The 18,751-nt window shown below is 40.2% G+C and overlaps 1 protein-coding gene across 1 annotated transcript in view; it reads right to left on the bottom strand.

The window, feature by feature from the left end:
- slc2a15a (solute carrier family 2 member 15a) overlaps positions 1-18,289 on the bottom strand; it is a 197,886-nt gene extending 179,597 nt beyond the window's left edge. The window contains exons 1-2 of the mRNA XM_034131972.1: positions 18,199-18,289; positions 16,771-17,064 (exon numbers count right to left, since the gene is read on the bottom strand). Of these exons, the coding sequence (XP_033987863.1) occupies positions 16,771-17,064; positions 18,199-18,289 (385 nt within the window). The remainder of the gene's footprint in view (positions 1-16,770; positions 17,065-18,198) is intronic.
- Positions 18,290-18,751: the final 462 nt, after the last annotated feature.

An 18,751-nucleotide genomic window follows, 5' to 3' on the forward strand; every position in this document is an offset into this window, starting at 1 on the left:
AACTCTGAATCTTGTGGTGCTTGAAGAAATACACACTGGCTAAGCCGGCCAGGTTATATATATATGCCTTTTTTGGAGCCCTTTTTTGCAATATGTATTCAAATGTCACTAGTTATTTAAACAAACCACTATCTGAGGATAACAAGCAACCATAAAACACCCTTATAGAGAGCCATTGAAGCCCATGAAGAATTGATCCTTCCACAAATCTTTTCAACTGCTGTATTAATAAAGTTGCCACGTGTTTTCAAATTTCAAGTTAAGGCACTATATGTGCAATTTGTTTTAAATATTCTTCATTTGCAGTATTTTTTTAAAAAAGTGTTCAGAAAGACTGCGTCAGTTATATGCTATATATATATATATATATATATATAATATCAATATTTGTATTAACTAACCAAAGTCAATTTAAATAGCGGGCAAAAATGGGTTAATTGCCATGCATGTGGTGTTTGATATAGTTTACATTCAATTTCAACTATTTTAGGCAGAAAGACGTATATTGACTAAACCTTTTTTAATAATTTATTATAATTTAGAAAGGTTTTTGTGAGAAATCATTTCAAAAGTAAACTTTCTTTTCATTTTATATTTAAATTTGATATGTTTGCACTAGGGCTGTCAAGTTAACGCGTTAATAACGCGTTAATAACGCGTTAACGCAAAAAAAAATTAACGCCACTAATTATTTTATTATTTAACGCATGTGTATTTTTTGTCCTCGGGCGCCCCGTAGTTTCAGAGCGCATCGAGTTTAAAATACCATCTACAAGCTGATGCTGACAGCCCCGCTCCTGCCGCCCGCTTGTGGCAGACCCACACTTCCACGCTCACCGGCAGGCCCGGACTGGCCATCGGGAGGACCGGGAGCAGGGGCGGACTGGGACTACAAATCAGCCCGGGACTCTCGACCGGCCCACCTCGGTGCCGCAAGTAAATACCGCGAGGAAATTGTCGACGGGGGGGGGGGTGCTAGTGACTTATCCGACCGGCCCACATCGTCCGACCGGCCCACTTCAGTACCAGCCCATCGGGATTCGTCCCGAACGTCCCGATGGCCAGTTCGCCCCTGACCGGGAGGGTGTGTGTATGTGTGGCGCGAGCGAAGCACACCTTACGTGTTGTTGTTAGCATCTGGTGCTAGCTAGCTGCGCTAACGGATATAAGGAGCTGTTTCAATGAAAACAGAGGAGCGACATTTCGCCGACAACTGCGCCGAGCACTTGACTTTATGCAGGTAGCCAGACAGTGGGACATTGTATGAAAAGTCAGCACACTCAGCACGGATAGTGCGCGCAACACAGCTCATACACACAGGCATATATGCCTTGAGCTGCCCATAGCTCCAACCCATCACAGTGTCTCCACATTCACTCTCACTCACACACACACACACACACACACACACACACACACACACACACACACACACACACACACACACACACACACACACACACACACACACACACACACACACACACACACACACACACACACACACACACACACACACACACACACACACACACACACACACAGTATTGTATGAGAGAGGTTCCAGGTTGAATTGAGGCGAATATTTGTAATGTTCAGAGGTTGTTGTGTTTAATATTCAAGAGAATATTTGTCATTGTTCAAATGATAATAAACAAACATATAAAGCATATTTGTCCACTCATATGTTGATAAGAGTATTAAAAACATGACAAATATCCCTCTAAGGTACATTTAGAACAGATAAAAAATGTGCGATTAATTTGCGATTAATCGCGATTAAATATTTTAATCGACTGACAGCCCTAGTTTGCACACAACATTATTAATTTATACATTTTAACCTGTTAAGCCCTGAGCCTGTTTTTCAGGTCTCAGGCTCGAAAATGACATTCCCAGAACAAATGACCATATCTTCCCTTCTAAAAGGGTTAAATTAATAATCTTTTTTCTCAAAGTATTGATAAACCTGTGAGTTGGATGTAGAAAAGTCAGAATCAATATAGATGTTTTTTATTTTAAAGAAAATTCAGATTTTACATAGTAAACTGTGTCCGTCCGAAAATTCTTTTTTACTTATAGTGAAAACCACCCTTGGATGATGGGTTAGTAGACTAAAAGCTTTAGGAATCCAAAGTACAACATATAATAAGTACCCTGTATCAAGATTGATGCAAAAAAAGTGACATTTTACCTTTTTAGAGAGATTTAGCAAAAATAAACCACTTCTGGGGTCATTTGGGTGGATTTTCCATATCTCTGGCTTCTCTTGCTCGATTTTGATGGTTGACACCTCTTTCTGACCGTTAGAGCCAATAGAATCAAAGGGGGAGTCCCCCACACACACACGTTGTGAAGAGAAAAGGTGGGGGCTTCGCGCATGTAATTTTCCATCAGAGTGAACCAATCTCTAGCTTTGACATCTGGAAACGGAAAAGCAGTTTTAATGCTTATGGATTATCAGAAATCATTTCAAAGGGACACAGATTTATTAGATTAACCTATGGATTAACTTCAGCAGCGTTCTTATTGTTTTAATGCCATTGAAGACCACTTTGGAGAGACTACAGAGCCAAGGTAAAAATGTTAGCATTTTTAGCTACCTAGCGTCACCTGTTTTGATGTCCGTTTTTGCTTATAACGTCGCAAATACGTATAATTCAGTGGTAATGTCGGTGTCAATCGATTCTGTGTCACCTCACGATGTGTTGGATGTGGTGAAAAGATAAATAATAAGGTTTTGTGAGTGATTTTCGGTGCAGTAAGGTGTTAGCATTTTTCGCTCGTTGCTAATTCAGAGGCTCAGTGTTAGCATTGTGGGTTTTCTTTTGAAAAATAAATAAAAATTATTAGTTAGATGAGTTTCTTCCCATTACATGGATATAAAACATTCATAGTTTTATTAAATGAACATGCCCTCAGACACTGTTTCCTGCAAGATGTTGCGGCAGTGCCCCGGTACCGGGGTCTCTCGGGCTTAACAGGTTAATCAATTTTTTTAAATTATGAATCCATTTATTTTAATGTATTTCCTTGAGGCTGGGGAAGATATATCAGCATGTAGTTCAACATGCAAATGTTCTAATGCAAGTAAGTATAACATGGAAAAGTAAATAAAATACGTTTCATGGGAGGATGTGGATTTCTTTTCTCTCACCTTGTAATTACACAATCAAACAATCTATAATTTAGCTCTGGCCTTCACTCACAAAAAAATATTTTGTTGAATTGGACACATTTTTCGAAGCTCTATTGACTGACATGCAATGACTGGGACTGATGGAAGAATCGGCAAGGAATGAACTAGGAGCAGAGAAATAATCATATTTTAAAAGACAGCAGCTTCATAAGAGGCCAACAAGAGTGACAGAGTGTGTTACTTTGCTGAAGGATAGACCAGCTATCCAGGCCAGTCTCTAAAGACTTTCCAAGGTGTAAAATGCTGCTGCCGGGGTACTGACTGGAAGTATTGCTGATATCATGTCTACCATCCTCTTAAAGTACTCTGTCCAACAATATCAGTCTCATGAATAAAGGTTTTTTAACGCTTATTTAAAATAGCAGAGAAACATGCATTCTTGTTCTCAGGAGGGGACATTGACAGAGGATTATTGGAAAAGTACACAGTAAGTACTTCATAGTACTTGTGGGGGTAGTTTCACTAGTACTGAGTCCAACAGGATCAATCTCACGAAGAACTAATGGCAACAAAAAAGAATTCCCTCATCAAACTTAGCCGAAGTGGCTTGATTTTGTTCTCAGCAGGGGACTTTGACAGAGGATTTCTCCAAAAATACACAGTAAAAGTACTTCAATGTATTGTTAGTAGTAGGCTAACTAATACAAAGTCAAACAGTATCAATTAAGTATTTGTATCATTCATCAAAGATAGCAGAAAACATGCATTATGGAGCCTCTATGGAGGGGACTCTGACAGAGGATTAATCAAAAAGTACACAGTAAAAGTACTTCATTTTATTTCTGGTAGAAGTCAAACTAGTACCGAGTCCAACAGTGTCAGTTTTCTTAAGAACTTGTGGTAAAAAAGATTTGTATCACTGGTCAAATATAGCAGGAAAAAAATGAAGAGCAGCTGATTTGAAAAAACAAACGCGAGAGGCGGCTGAGTGACCGCAGTGCAGAATCGCTGTATAGTTTACATCTCCTAACAATGTGGTCCATTTTAGAAATAGGCCTATTATATTTACAGCCCTTAATAACATTAATTTTCTGGGCTCAAAGTGTGTCTTGGCCGTTTTCGTTGTGATCGCTAAATTCCCCTTGTTTATAATAATCACCGTTCCTTCAACAGGATACTGTAGTGATTCAAAGTGTGATTTTAGCAAACGAGTGCTTTTGTTATGAAATCACTTCCGTGAGTTTCGCCCCGCCCCTCGCTCCAAGGACCATTTGACCATTTAGTAAGGTAAAAAGCAAAAACGCCTCACAGACGCTCTTCCGTTTACTTGTTTAATAAAGAAAAACAAATGGACCGTAGATACACGGATTCTGACCTCATCTGCGCTCTTATTTTGTAAGGTAACCTCCGGTAGCAGAATATGATAAAACGGTTGTTTTTTTGTTTCTGTTTTCTAGTGATTTAATTTTTTGTTTTGAGAAGTAGAAAATGAAAATCATCCCGTTTTTTAAGTTTAGTATATCCCTTTTTGACCATGATAAAGAAAAATGCCTTGTATTTCAATTTTGGTTTTTCAATTTTAAAACGAAAATTAAATATCCAGTCGTTTTTTGTTTTTGAATATCCATTTGTGAAAAGAAAATCCAATGACCAAAACATACACTGACCCCGCAACAACACCAGGGGACCTCCGGCCGACTATTGGGTCTACGTCAACCCTAAAAGCGGAGGTGCTGTAGACCTACATGGCGACGCTAAATACCGTAGTTAAACACCAATCATACAACAGCAACGATGAGGCAGAGCTCTGAATATAGCTCTCTCACACACTCTCTCTCACACACTCTCTCTCTCTCTCGCTCTCGCTCTCGCTCTCGCTCTCGCTCTCGCTCTCGCTCTCGCTCTCTCTCTCGCTCTCTCTCTCTCTCTCTGAGAGATGCGATAGTGAAACTCGCAGAGAGAGATAAGAGAGGCATAGATCGGAGTGGAGATAGATATCCGAGTTAATCTAGATCTATCTACGATCTCTCTCTCTCTCGCTGCCTCTCTCGCTCTATCTCTTCTGCTCTCTCTCTTCTATCATCTCTCTCTCTCTCTCTCTCTCTCTTCTCTCTCTCTCTCTCTCTCCTCTCTCTCTCTCTCCTCTCTCTCTCACAACACACACACCGACACCTAGGGCTGCTCGATTATGGCAAAAATCATAATCACGATTATTTTGGTCAATAATTGATATCACGATTATTAAATACGATTATTCATTGACTTTGAAAACATCCATTTATTGAACTTTAAAGGAGAGGTGTCATGGCCATTTCCACTGATCATAATTCCATTGTTGAGGTCTACTAGAATAGATTTATACTGTGCATTTTTCCAAACTCACATTGGTTTCTCATACAGCATCTCTGTAAACTACGTGTATTCACTGAATTTCACTCTCTGCCTTTAACGGCTCGTTGTAGCTCCAATAGCTCCAGACCCCACCCTCCCTGTGAGCACAGTGTGCTCTGATTGGTCGGGACGTTGTGAATCGCGCTGAGCTCCGTGGAGGTGTTGTTTCCTTGTTAGCGATACACAGCGAAACACAGCCAAACTCATCCTGAGCACACACAAAGTCACAGCCGAAGTAAAAACAATAAGTGTGGCTTGATATTGAGTAAGAAAAAGGTTGATAAACGCTGTGAGAATGGGTCTGCAGAGAGAATTTCGCCGCGATCCCAACTGTCTGTTATCAGCCTGCAGCCAGGGAGGAGAAATCAGCTGAGCTGCCTGCTCCCTGCACACAGATGTGTGTGTGAGGAAGTCCGTGGATTGGTCAATTTGGACCAATCAGCGGGGGCTTAACGTAACGGCTCCGCGGACGTAGCGTAACGCCTCCACGGATTGGTCCATTTCGTTCCGAAATCAAATGGACAATGACGTATCTCCAACGAGGCGTTTTGGGGAGGTATTTTCTGTGTTAGAGTTTTACTCGCTACAGGGTGTACTTTGAGGGTTTTGACTCTGCACACCGTTTACTTGCATAAAAACCTTCATAACACACAAGGGGACGGGTAATAACCGGAAAAGCATGACATGTCTCCTTTAAAACAAATAATAATTTGAACAGTATATTTTTAACTGTTGATTACCCTGAACGTATAATTCAACTGAAAAACCAATACAAAAATAAATTAAATAAATGATACATTTAAATAAATAATATAAAAATAATAAATAACAATAAACAAGATCAACACATATTTTGGAGCGCACTTCCAAAAGCTACTAAACATATATAAATATGATAAATAAAAATAAATTAGACTAAAATTAATTAGATCAAATATGTTGTAGTGCACTGTCACAACCTAGCAAAGCAAAATAATCGTTTTTTTCGATGTTGTTTTTGTAATTGTGGCAGGCCAAAATCGTAATTGAGATTAAAATACGATTAATTGCACAGCCCCAACACACACACACACACACACACACACACACACACACACACACACACACACACACACACACACACACACACACACACACACACACACACACACACACACACACACACACACACACACTTTTTGTCTAACACAGTTCTGTACTGTTATGCTGTTATGTTCAGTCATTGTTTTTATGTTGAACATGAATACATTTACTTTGTAAGTAATTATGGGACGTATTTCTTCTTTCATAGCAATTTTCCTTCATACTTTCTTGCCGTGAAATAGGTCTTAAATTCTATTCAAAGTGGTCTTAAAAAGGTCTTAAAAAGTCTTATATTTGAGTTGGCGAAACCTGCAGGAACCCTGACTTACACTATCGATGTATTTATGATGCGCCAGCGGATATTATGAATGTGCGTCTGCTGCTGTGGGGAAACTACAGTTTTCTATACAGCCGGGCTGCATTTCCTCCCGTCGGATGTGATACAAAAACAAACTGATTATTTTTGTAGTTGTAAACTCACGTGGATTAAACCACATTTATTTAGTTAAAAATAAACGAAATGTGATTTTTTTTTAATTATTAAATGTATCTTATTTAATGCAGAATATGATTATATCCGTGACAGTGGGAATCAAAAACGATATGCTACAGTATAGTAATACAAGATAAATCCCACTTGTTGTACCTGGCAGAGCAAGAAACACTCCAGCCTTTTATTTAAACTTGTTCTAAATAACATATCTAAATAAATATGTGTGTCAATGTTTGTTTGTTTAAAAATGTTTGCAGTCACGAAAGCTCTAAGCCAGGCATCCTCAAAGTCCGGACTCCGGTCCGGATCCGGACCGAACCACAACTGTCTCTGGACTCTGAGCAAATTATACTTTTCATATGTATTATCTGTATTATCTGTGTTATCTGCGAGACATCGCCACAACGCAACGAGTCAAAATTCTCCGCTATGTCCACTGCATACAGCGCTCTGCATGTCAGACTGTTCCACTGTCTGTGTGTGTCTGTCAACGCTTTGGTCCAATCACATTCAGCATCCCGTCAGCGTTTTTTCCCCCCACGAACAGTCTGCGAATCAGAGGCACAGTAGGGCGGGTCTTCGCGGAATGCGGGTGGGAAAAATGCGTGTGTCGTCTCTTTCAACCTGTCTGAGTCAGAGCGAGAGTTTAAAAAAAAAAAAGTCAGAGCGAGAGTTAACAGCTCATCTAGTTGCATCTGTACTGTAGCTAGTAGCCTAGTTTCACCTACCGGGGTGGCATGGGGTGGTAACTGCCACCCTAAAAATAGGCCTTGCCACCCCAGTTGGCAGCTTTGTTTTGAAAGAAAAGTTGTGGCTCATCTGACATTTATTAGAGAAAGTCTCTAATGTCCGAGTGCAAGTGAATGCAGCACAAGATGCACGTCTTGTAACCCCTCCCCCGTCCCTGGCGCGAGCGTGGAAATATGATTGGCGGAGATTTCATTTGAACGGGACGGCGCAAAACGAGAAGCATTCGGACCCAAGTACTGAAGGAATGAGTTATTTGCGGTCTACAATGACAGAGAAGAGACTGTCAAGTTTGGCTGTACTCAGCATTGAATCAAAACGCACTAAAGCTGTTGATCTTAATAAGTTTGTGAGGCGTTTTGCTGAACAAAATGGTAATCGCCGCATTCAGCTGTAATAGACATGTCAACTTGATGCTCTGCTCACGGATGAGCATACAAAACTGTTAAGATGATGACCTTACGTGTGTAAATATATTTATTTATTTCACAATAACAATGAAAACTGCTGCATACAGATTATTTTTGTTTTTGCAACCTCGTGTTAAGAATCTTGTTTAAATTGTTTAAAAGTTTGAATGACCGTAATAAACGGACCTTTGTCTTATTGAAACATTTTTTTTGGACCTTTAACCTGTTAAGCACCAAGCCTGTTTTTCATGTTTCAGGCTTGAAAATGACATGCCCAAAACAAATGACTACATCTTAACTTCTAAAAGGGTTATATGAATAATTTCTTTTATCAAAGCAAGGTTACATCTGTGAGTTGGATGTAGAAGTGTCAGAATCAATATAGATGTTTTTTATTTTAAAGAAAATTCAGATTTTACATAGTAAAAAACTGTAAATTATAGTGTCCGTCCAAATATTCTTTTTTACTTATAGTGAAAACTACCCTTGGATGATGGGTTAGTAGACTAAAAGCTTTAGGAATCCAAAGTACAACATATAATAAGTACCCTGTATCAAGATTGATGCAAAACAAGTGACATTTGACCTTTTTAGAGAGGTTTAGCCAAAACCAATCCACCTCTGGGTGATTTGGGTGAAAATGTTTTTTTTCCCATATATCTGGCCCCCCTTGGTCGATTTGGATGGTTGACACCTCTTTCTGACCGTTAGAGCCAATATAATCGAAGGGGGAGGCCCCCACACACACTCGTTGTGAAAACAAACGGTGGGGGCTTCCCGCGTGCAGGTTTGCACCAGAGTGAAGCGATCTCTCGCTCTGATTTGGAAACGAAAAAGCAGTTTTATTGCTTATGGATTATCAGAAATCATTTCAAAGAGGACACAGACACATTGGATTAACCTATGGATTAACTGCAGCATCGTTTTTTTATCGTTTTAATGCCATTGAAGACCAGTTTTGACCAAGGTAAGCCATGTTAGCATTTCTAGCTACCTAGCACCACATGTTTTGATGTACGTTTTCGTGTATAGCGTCGCAAATGTTTATCACTGAGTGTTGAGGTCGGCACCAAACGATTCTGTGTCTCCAGGAGATGCTAATTGACGGGTTGGCTGTGCATCTAGGATAAGTAATAAGGGAGTTATGAGTGAGTTTAGGTGCAGTGATAGGTTAAATTGTTTCGCTCGTGGCTAATTCAGAGGCTGAGTGTTAGCATTGTGGTTTTTTTTTGGAAGAAAACATGTAAAAGATCAGTTAGCTGAGTTTCTTCCCGTTACATGGATATAAAACATTCATAGTTTATTAAATATTAAGATTCCTTAGACGTTGTTTCCTGCAAATGACGCGTTTATCCGCCCGGTACCGGGGGGGCGGTGCGTAACAGGTTAAATCGATGGGGTGAAAATTGAAGATTTCTTTAAGACGATTATTCTGGCCAAATTGACTAGTGAGCAGAGTAGCCATATGGTTGCTAAAATAACAGAGAAAGAAATTAGTTCAGCAATATAGCACATCTTAAATCAAACAAGGCCCAAGGCCCAGATGGGTTTCCTTCGGAATGGTACAATATCTTTTGGTCCCTATGTTTAACCCATCCTAGTACTAGGAGCAGTGGGCAGTGATTAGCACTTTGAGTTTTGTTTACTCAAATGAAAAGTGCGCTTACAAACAAAATTGATTATTATTATTGTACAGCGCCCGTGGAGCAATGGGGAGTGGGGGGGGGGGTGTCCGGTGCCTTTCTCAAGGGCACCACGACAGGGCCCAGGAGGCGAACTGGGACCTCTCCAAATACCAGTAGACTCTCCATATTTAGGTCTGTTCAGGGACTTGAACCGGAGACCCTACGGCTCCCAGTCCAAGCCCCTACTGACTGAGCCACTGCCGGACACTGAGGACCCCGGGGCGCATTAATTCTCGCAGCTCGTGGCTTGCTGCATTCTTCATCGACGCACGAGCCGAGTGATCCACCGCTAAGATTTGTACAATTTGTTTGTTTTTTTCATAATCTTGCCACAAGTTCACAGACAGGTGTGGTTTTGACATGTGGGGATAACAAAACCTCTGGGCGCTCCATCCTGCTACATACAGCCCCGAAGGGCCAGACTGGGGAAGGAGGCATTGAACCCCTCGCAGCCTGCGCTCAGAGGCCGTGGATTATTCAGGTTCAATATATTATAGGGCCATATCTATACAAAATATATCTCTGAAGTGTTTCGCTCAAAATACCAAACAGATCACCCATTGTAGCATGCCTCATACCCCTCTATTCCAGCCCTGTTACTAAAGTGCTGATTCTGGGTCAGACCCTTTAAATGTAACCGAGCTGCTGCTGGCCCCGCCCCTTTGGAGCTGCTGCTGGCCACGCCCCTTTGGAGCATCTGCATGTAAGCAGTGAGCTCTGTGAAGAGAAGAAGGCTGTCTACCAGCAGAAACTCAGCTAAACGCTGCCGTGATTAAACGCCAAATTATGTTCCAAACCACATCAAGCATTATTTCTGAAACAGTATGGAGCTCAAACTCTTTCTCTCTCGCGGGTTTACCACAAGGACAGTACCTTTTATATCTGGATTCTTTACACATATTCTCTCTAGTACAGCGTTAGTTCTGAGTGTTAACGATACTTGTTAATGTAAACACAGACCATATTACTTCCAAAACACGTCGCACATTGTTTCTGATACAGCGATGTTATCTAAAAAATGTACAGATGTAGCACTCCAGATAGGACTCCAGCTTACAGCTTCCTGCCTAAGACCAGCATCTGGGAATGTTAAGCCCTCCCACTATTTTCCAAGAGGGCGTTGCCAGATTTTCAATTTCAGGATTTAACCAGGAGATGGCGCTTCATTCACAAATACAGAAAGACAACTTTTCATGGACTTTCAGTTGTGTTTAGAAGAGCATTTGAACACATCAATATTTTAGATCAAATAAAGTATATCTAATCTTGTAATTCAATAATATATAGTCTTTATATATTAAATAATCATAATAATAATGTAAATGTTTACATTACACTTCTTTATTTGTCATGCGGTCTACCTACGCTGTAAAATGTATTATCTCTTCGATTTACACACGGCATCTATTGCACTTCTGTCCATCCTGGGAGAGGGATCCCTCCTCTGTTGCTCTCCCCGAGGTTTCTCCCATTTTTCCCTTTGAAATGTGGGTTTTTCTATGGAAGTTTTTCCTTGTACGATGTGAGGGTCTAAGGACAGAGGGTGTCGTTTTCTCATACTGATATTCTGAACAAACTGTGCTGTTGTATTTGCTGTAAAGTGTCTTTACTGTAGGGTATTTTTATTATATGTACAGCACTTTGGCTCGACCAAAAATCGTTTAAAAATGTGCTATATAAATAAAACTTGATTTGATTTGATGCTCATACTTTTACCTTTACAATCGTTTGCTTTAATATGCAGTATATTATTTGTATATTTTTGTGTTTGCTTCCTCCTGCTCCCTTTCGGACACATACTGTATGATTTATTATTATTATTATTAATATGAAGATATTATTAAGATAAGATGTTACTTTATTGATTGAACATTTTAGTTTAGAATGTGCTATCCCACGGTAATTCAGAAGGCTCACAGGTCACATTCCGACCATTATTTAAAACAATAGGTGCTTTCATAATAATGATGAGAAACTATGAAATAAGAAATGAATAAAATTAAAATGTAATTATCATATCATATATTATATAGTGTATTGTATTATTAAGTAATATCATACATTAACCCCATTATAGCAGATGCCACATTGAATGGATGAACACATTTATGCATCAATATTTACAACAGAGTATTTCTAAATACAAGTTGTAATCTAATCCTCTTATTTTACACAATTGACAGACAGTGTTATTTGTACGTCAATAGTCATATATTGTCATAACCTTTTTGTGTGAAATAATTAATATTATTATTATTTCCGCCCACTGTTTGGCGAGCTGCATGAGAAACTGACGGGCTGTCAGGAGAGAGAGAGAGGGAGAGAGGGAGAGAGGAAAAGAGAGTATCCGTTTCTCCCGTGTTATTATCCAAAGTTAATGTAAACTTTTGAATAATGTACTTATTATTATAGTGATGAACATTAAAAACAAAGCACGTTGGCTGATTTTGGACCCCCTCACTATTTGTTTTCACTACTTTAATTAAATGTTTGATAAGTGCATGCAGATCACAGTACAGTATGCTCGTTCAGTAAAACACGTACACAGATAAATTATTTTGTATTCCAAAAATCAGGAAGTAAAGTCCCCTGGTTTGTGACAAGATGTGAAGTCAACAGATAGTCACTCAGAGGGGGGTACTATTTCTTTTCAAATGCATATAGGCTATGCCACTCATTTACATGTAGGCAACACTGCTCTTCCAGTCAAGAATTTGAATGGGATGGGGAGACGTCTGTGATTAAAAATGAGTGGCCAAACTAAGACTTAGTTTTCCAAAAAAGAGAAAATGCAGATATTACTCAGAAAAGAAATGGTACACATATCAGTACTCTTAGTGCCAAGTTGAAAGAGAATTCACTGCTCTAAACAAAGTCAAAAATCAACATACACTTTTATTTTGTAAGATAGCAAGGGGGGGCATATTGTGATAACCAGGCCTGTCATAAAATGCACCCCCCCCCCCCCCCCAAAAGAGGTTGCTATTAATCCCACCCTCAAGCATGTTTTAGGGTATAGTTGTAGGACTAGTACCAATAAATGGAGCAAGTTTCATGTATGTGACACTTTTATTTTGTAAGATAGCAAGGGGGGGCATATTGTGATAACCAGGCCTGTCATAAAATGCACCCCACCCAAAAAGATGTTTCTATTATTCCCACCCTCAAGCAATTTTTAGGGTATAGTTTTAGGACTAGTACCAATGAATGGAGCAAGTTTCATGAATGTGACACTTTTATTATGTAAGATAGCAAGGGGGGGCATAACGTGGCAAAAATATGCTGACAAAGACTATGTAACATTTGTAAACATATATTTTGATTATTATATGACAAATATGTAAAATTAAACAATACATTTTAAAGCATGTGTATACAGACAGGACGTAACAATAATAACAAAACAAAAAGATTAAAAAAACAAAAACTGAAAAGGAAGTGACGAATGAATTTCGACACCACTACCATCAAATACGGAGCGAAAAGTTTAATATGAGCTACCACTAAACAACTCACAGTCTGAAAATTACCATTAATAAAAACCCTGAACGTTTACTTTTTGTTTTAAACATCGGTTTAAGGTGTAAACGTGTCATTTAGAAATGCGCGTTCCCGTGACAAGGGGGGCAATTCATTATGGGGGTGCATAATTTGACACAACACCGGCAATGCGCGATAGAAACAACAGGAACTGCGACAGCATAAATATGCGAACACAAACCTACAGACTGCTGGAGAAGAGATATCACAGGGGGGGGTTGGGACACACATATTCCGATGGCCAATTAGTTTTAAACAAAGAGTATACTCAACATAGGCCTACAGTAGGGGGTGGGGGCTGGTGAACGGTATGGTCAATGTTTATAAACACTGGGACATTTTGACTTTATTTGATCATTTCAGTTAAAAACTAACGTTCATATTTCTCTTTTTGAGAAGAGAAATATGAATATGTTAGTGGCTGACCCAGCCCCTTGGTCTGTCACAGTAGTGCGGGAAAGAGAAGTGCACTGTTTTGCCTGGCTGGACCTGTAATTTACAGGAAAGGAGTGCGCGCTACCATGGAAACCAAACAATGGTGTAGCTGTATTGAAGTCCGAGTGGAAACAGTAGCATTTGGAGCATTATGTTAGAATTAGGGATGCTCCGATCGATCGGTCACCGATCGAGATCTGCCGATACTCACTCTCTACCGATCGATCGGTGCTCTCTAAACATGCCGATCGCGAGAGCCGATCGCATGACGTAAAATACATGACACTTTTCTCTCTGCACGGCAAAAACAAGCTCGCCAAATTGGCTTCACCGGTCTGGCATTATTTTAAGGTGTCCGAAAAAGACAGTAAAATAGCGGTATGCAACGTGTGTGTGAAGCAGAAATCCTGCAGCTCCACCCGCTGTGACGGACCGGTGAGCGGAGCGAAACACACAAGAGTTAGACCTAACACAATTAGCTATTTGATCTACCTCTGGAACAAGCTAAACTAGTTATAAATATATTTATTCTTCACTGTCGGCCTCACACATTACTGGATCAGCGAGCTGCATGAGACGATACTGACGGGCCGTCAGGAGAGGGAGAGAGGGGGAGAGAGAGAGGGAGAGAGAGAGGGAGAGAGAGGAAAAGAGAGCGCTTGCTCATTTCTCCCGTGTTATTATCCAAAGTGAATGTAAACTTGAATAATGTACATAATTTGAATGTAATAATTAAGTTGATTGTTGTTTGTGGAAGCTCCAGTGAATGAGCCCCATTAACTGAGTTTTAAACATCACTTTAAATGGAAGATTTAAAGTGATGTTTAAATCTTCCATTTAGGCCCCGCCCACTCGATCGGATCGGCGATCGGCCCCAAAATTGGCGATCGGAGCATCCCTAGTTAGAATGAAACAGCCAGGTCGTGACTCACAAAAAAAAGTGTTACTTCACTAACTGTAAGCTTGTCACTCAGAGTAACCTACAGTTAACTTAAAGGGGACCTATCATGCAAAATGCACATTTGTACGTCTTTTATACATGAATATGTGTCCCCGGTGTTCCAGGGAACTCACCAAGTGTCAGAAAACACAACCCTCTCTATTTTCCTCCATACCCAAATCTCTAAAAAAAAAGGGGCTGCAACGGATCTGATAAAAACTGATCCAGATTTGAACACTGTCCTGACGTCAGGACAGTGGCGCTACGGCTATTGGACCAACTCCACCAATCAGGAGGAGACAGCTACGGCCATTGCCGTTCGAAAGCGCTGGAGACGCTGTAGTACATATGCCAGGCCTGTAGATGGTGCTGTTCTCACAGAATCTGCCCTTGCAAAAACAGAACAAAAAAATGTCAAATTGAGCAAAATGAGGCATGGCTAAAATGCATGATCTGTTTGGTATTTTGAAAAAAAAAAAGTATAAATATGCCTTATATAGGTATGGTCCTATACTATATTATTCAAATATAGCATGATAGGTCCACTTTAACTGCTGGAGAAGAAAGATCAGGGGGGGGAGAGAGCTGTGGCTGATGAGCCATTAGGTGTGTAAACACACAGCTGAGAGCTGCCGTTTCATTCAGACTGTTTAAAAAACGGTAACAACGGACTATTTTTCTTAGCGGATGCATGTCAATTTAAATCAATACATACAACTATTTTTTAAATCAATAAAAACATTTTCTAAATCCATAAAAGCATTTCAATTAATATTGGGAGTCATGTCGTTACCTTGTTGAGAATGTGGCCATGTAATAAGCGGGATCATTTGCAGCGACTTGGTCATTATGGGGAAAATAACACCCGTCAGGATCCTGATCTGCCTGTCGAGACTCCATTCAAATATAAATATTTTTAGTGAATTACTGAGTTTAGGCACGTTAATAACGTTTTAATGAAGTTGAATACAGTATGTTCATATTTGTCAGTGATTTCATGTCAATTCGGCAAACATAAATGATCGTGGTGAAGATGATGATTAAATTAGGATTAAAAATCGAGAGCCGGCTGCATTTCCTCTCGTTCGTTTTTTCCGACTAAACAACATTATTTTGTTAAATAACAACATGGTGATGTTTTGTAAATGATTACATGTCTCTTATTTAGCAGAGTATGATCCTATCCGTGACATATGGATCTTAACCTGTTAAAAAAGGTAAATTCTTTCCTCCGCCTAAAGAAAACCCATTACTTATAGTGAAAACCACCCTTGGATGATGGGTTAGTAGACTAAAAGCTTTAGGAATCCAAAGTATAACATATAATAGGTACCCTGTATCAAGATTGAGGCAAAACAAGTGAAATTTGACCTTTTTATAGAGGATTAGTAAAAAAAAGTCCAGGCGGACTAACCTTTGGGCACATTTGGGCACGTTTGGATACCATCAGTGCCATTTGACCTTTTTCAGGTACCATACCGTAAAAATCATTTTATTATCACTATAGGTATTCATTCCATCAAAATACAAAGCATCGGACACATCCACGCCGCCCATGCTTCTGTTGTAGTCCACTACAGCGTCAGGAACGGTAACAATCTTAGTCTGCCACACACCAGCCCGTTTCACTTTCCTCCTGACAGTCTGTCCACTGAAGGCTGCATGCACTGTGGAGCACATGGTCACTTCACGGCTGTCCATCCACTTTATGAACAGGAGCTTGCTTCTCCTTATCCAACGCATATCTCCCCTTTCAGCCTTTTTCGGAAGGTCGTTCAACACAGTCTGTGGAAAACCAACTCGATTTTTTCGAATGGTCCCACAACAGCCAATGTTTTTTGCGAACAAATCCCCAAAGAGGGCAGGGCTTGTGTAAAAGTTGTCCACAAAGAGTGTGTAGCCCCCACCGAGCAGAGGGAAAGGCAGGAGGTCGACCACGGAGGTGTAGCTGAGTCCCTGGCCTGAGAGGAACTCACTCTTCCCTGTGTACACGACCATCCTTTCATCTATTGAAATGTTTTGATGGGGCTGGAAATGTGCTTTGCAGGCAGCAGTGATTTCAGTGTACAGGGGCTTTATCTTGAAAAGTCTATCGTACTCTGCGGTGTTCCTTTTGCGATCATTTTCTTCGTCTTCTTTAGGGTCGCTCAGGTGCAATGACCACAGGATGGCGTGGAAGCGTTGCCGGGACATCGTATCACCTGGGAATTTGAAATGATATGGAAATGTTGTCCTCCAGTAGTCCGATTGGTTGTGAACGCTAACTAGGCCTGTGAAAATGACAATGGACTGGAAAATATAAAAATCCTTGAAAGTCAGCACTTTCCAAGGGTACTTCTTTCCACCCTGCAATTGATTCAGGGCCTTTGTGTTTGTGTTGGCAATGATTGTATGAACCACGGCATGGCTAAAAAATAGTTTGAAAAGCTGAAGGGGAGACCATTGTGCAGTGGTGTCCAACGCTGGCCCTGGGACCCTGGCAGGCATGAACCTCAGTGGCTCTGGTGTTTGGTCATTCTCCTCTTTGTTGTGCCACCCGAGTTCTTCCTCTGTCGTTCTGGAAGAGGAAGACCCACCTCGGCCTCGGCCACGCTTTCTGGGATTTACAGCTTTTTTCGATGCTTTTCTTTTGCTGGGCAGCTCAAATGATGGTTCAGAATCAGAAGATGCAGAGGGAGGCTGAGTTAGTACAGGTGCAGACATCCGGCGACGTAGCTTGGATGTTGATGGCTCTGGGGCAACTGTATGCTGATCTGATGCACGTCGTAGCTCGGATGAGGCAGATGTTGATGGCTGTGATCCAGAAGCCATTTCATACTCGTCATACTCACTGAAAAATGTGGAAAAAACAAATCGATTACTTCACTGGCTTATTCTTTCAAAAATGTAACTCAAATCAGAAATAATTCCTCCATTTAGCGTGTGTGAAATAACAGTATATATATATATGATATACAATACAGCTTTATTTATATACTGCCGTGTTATAGTGACGAAATACAATTAATCTATTGATAAGTGTTCACCAACACGTGTTCCCATTGTTTACTTGTCTCGCAGAACAACAAAACAGCATCCATTTCGCGTACAGTAGGCCTATAGACTGCGTTGATATACAATACAGCTTTATTTATATACTGTTTTAATTAATTATTTATTTATAATTAATCTATTGATACGTGTTCACCAACACGCATCTTCCCATTGTTTTTCGTCTCTCAGAACGATTATGCGAGAACAACAAAGCGGCGTCCATTTTTTATTTTGCGAGTGTGGAATTACTATAGATTACACCAAATACATAACTAATAGACACAAACAGAGAGAGTACATACCTTTCCCGAAGTTCATAATCCGGGTCTGATTGTTTCTGGAGTAGATCCTCATCTTCTGACGGAGAGTCAGCGAACACCATTTCCACGGCATCTTCAAGCTTATACAGCCTCTTTCTGGGTGGCATTATTTGCTCAAATAAGTCCTAAAAGCAAATAAATCCTTGTCCTTGTCCTTATATATAATAATAATATTATGTTATGTTGACTGCTCGGTTTTCTCTGTCCTCTCTGTGTTCTCTGTTCGCTGTGTTCGTCGCTTCGTTCGTTTGCTCCTCCGGTGCTGTTGCTGCTGCGTCGTGTGCGTAATGTGGCTGGAGCTGGCATAATTTATGTTGCGCAGGATCGTAACTCTGGAACCCATTGGTCGATTTGGGTGATTGACACCTTTTTTGAAACTTTAGAGCCCCAAAGCCCCCCTCGGCGGGTCTTTTTTTTTTTCACAAATAAAAAGAAAAAAAAGTTTTTTTTTAATTTTTTTAATTTAATTTTTTTTTCTTTGAATGGAATGAATACCTATGGTGATAATTCAATGTAATACATCATTTTTATAGTC

The sequence above is a fragment of the Trematomus bernacchii genome, unplaced genomic scaffold (assembly GCF_902827165.1).
Source record: "Trematomus bernacchii unplaced genomic scaffold, fTreBer1.1, whole genome shotgun sequence".
In the NCBI taxonomy this organism is placed as follows: domain Eukaryota; kingdom Metazoa; phylum Chordata; class Actinopteri; order Perciformes; family Nototheniidae; genus Trematomus; species Trematomus bernacchii.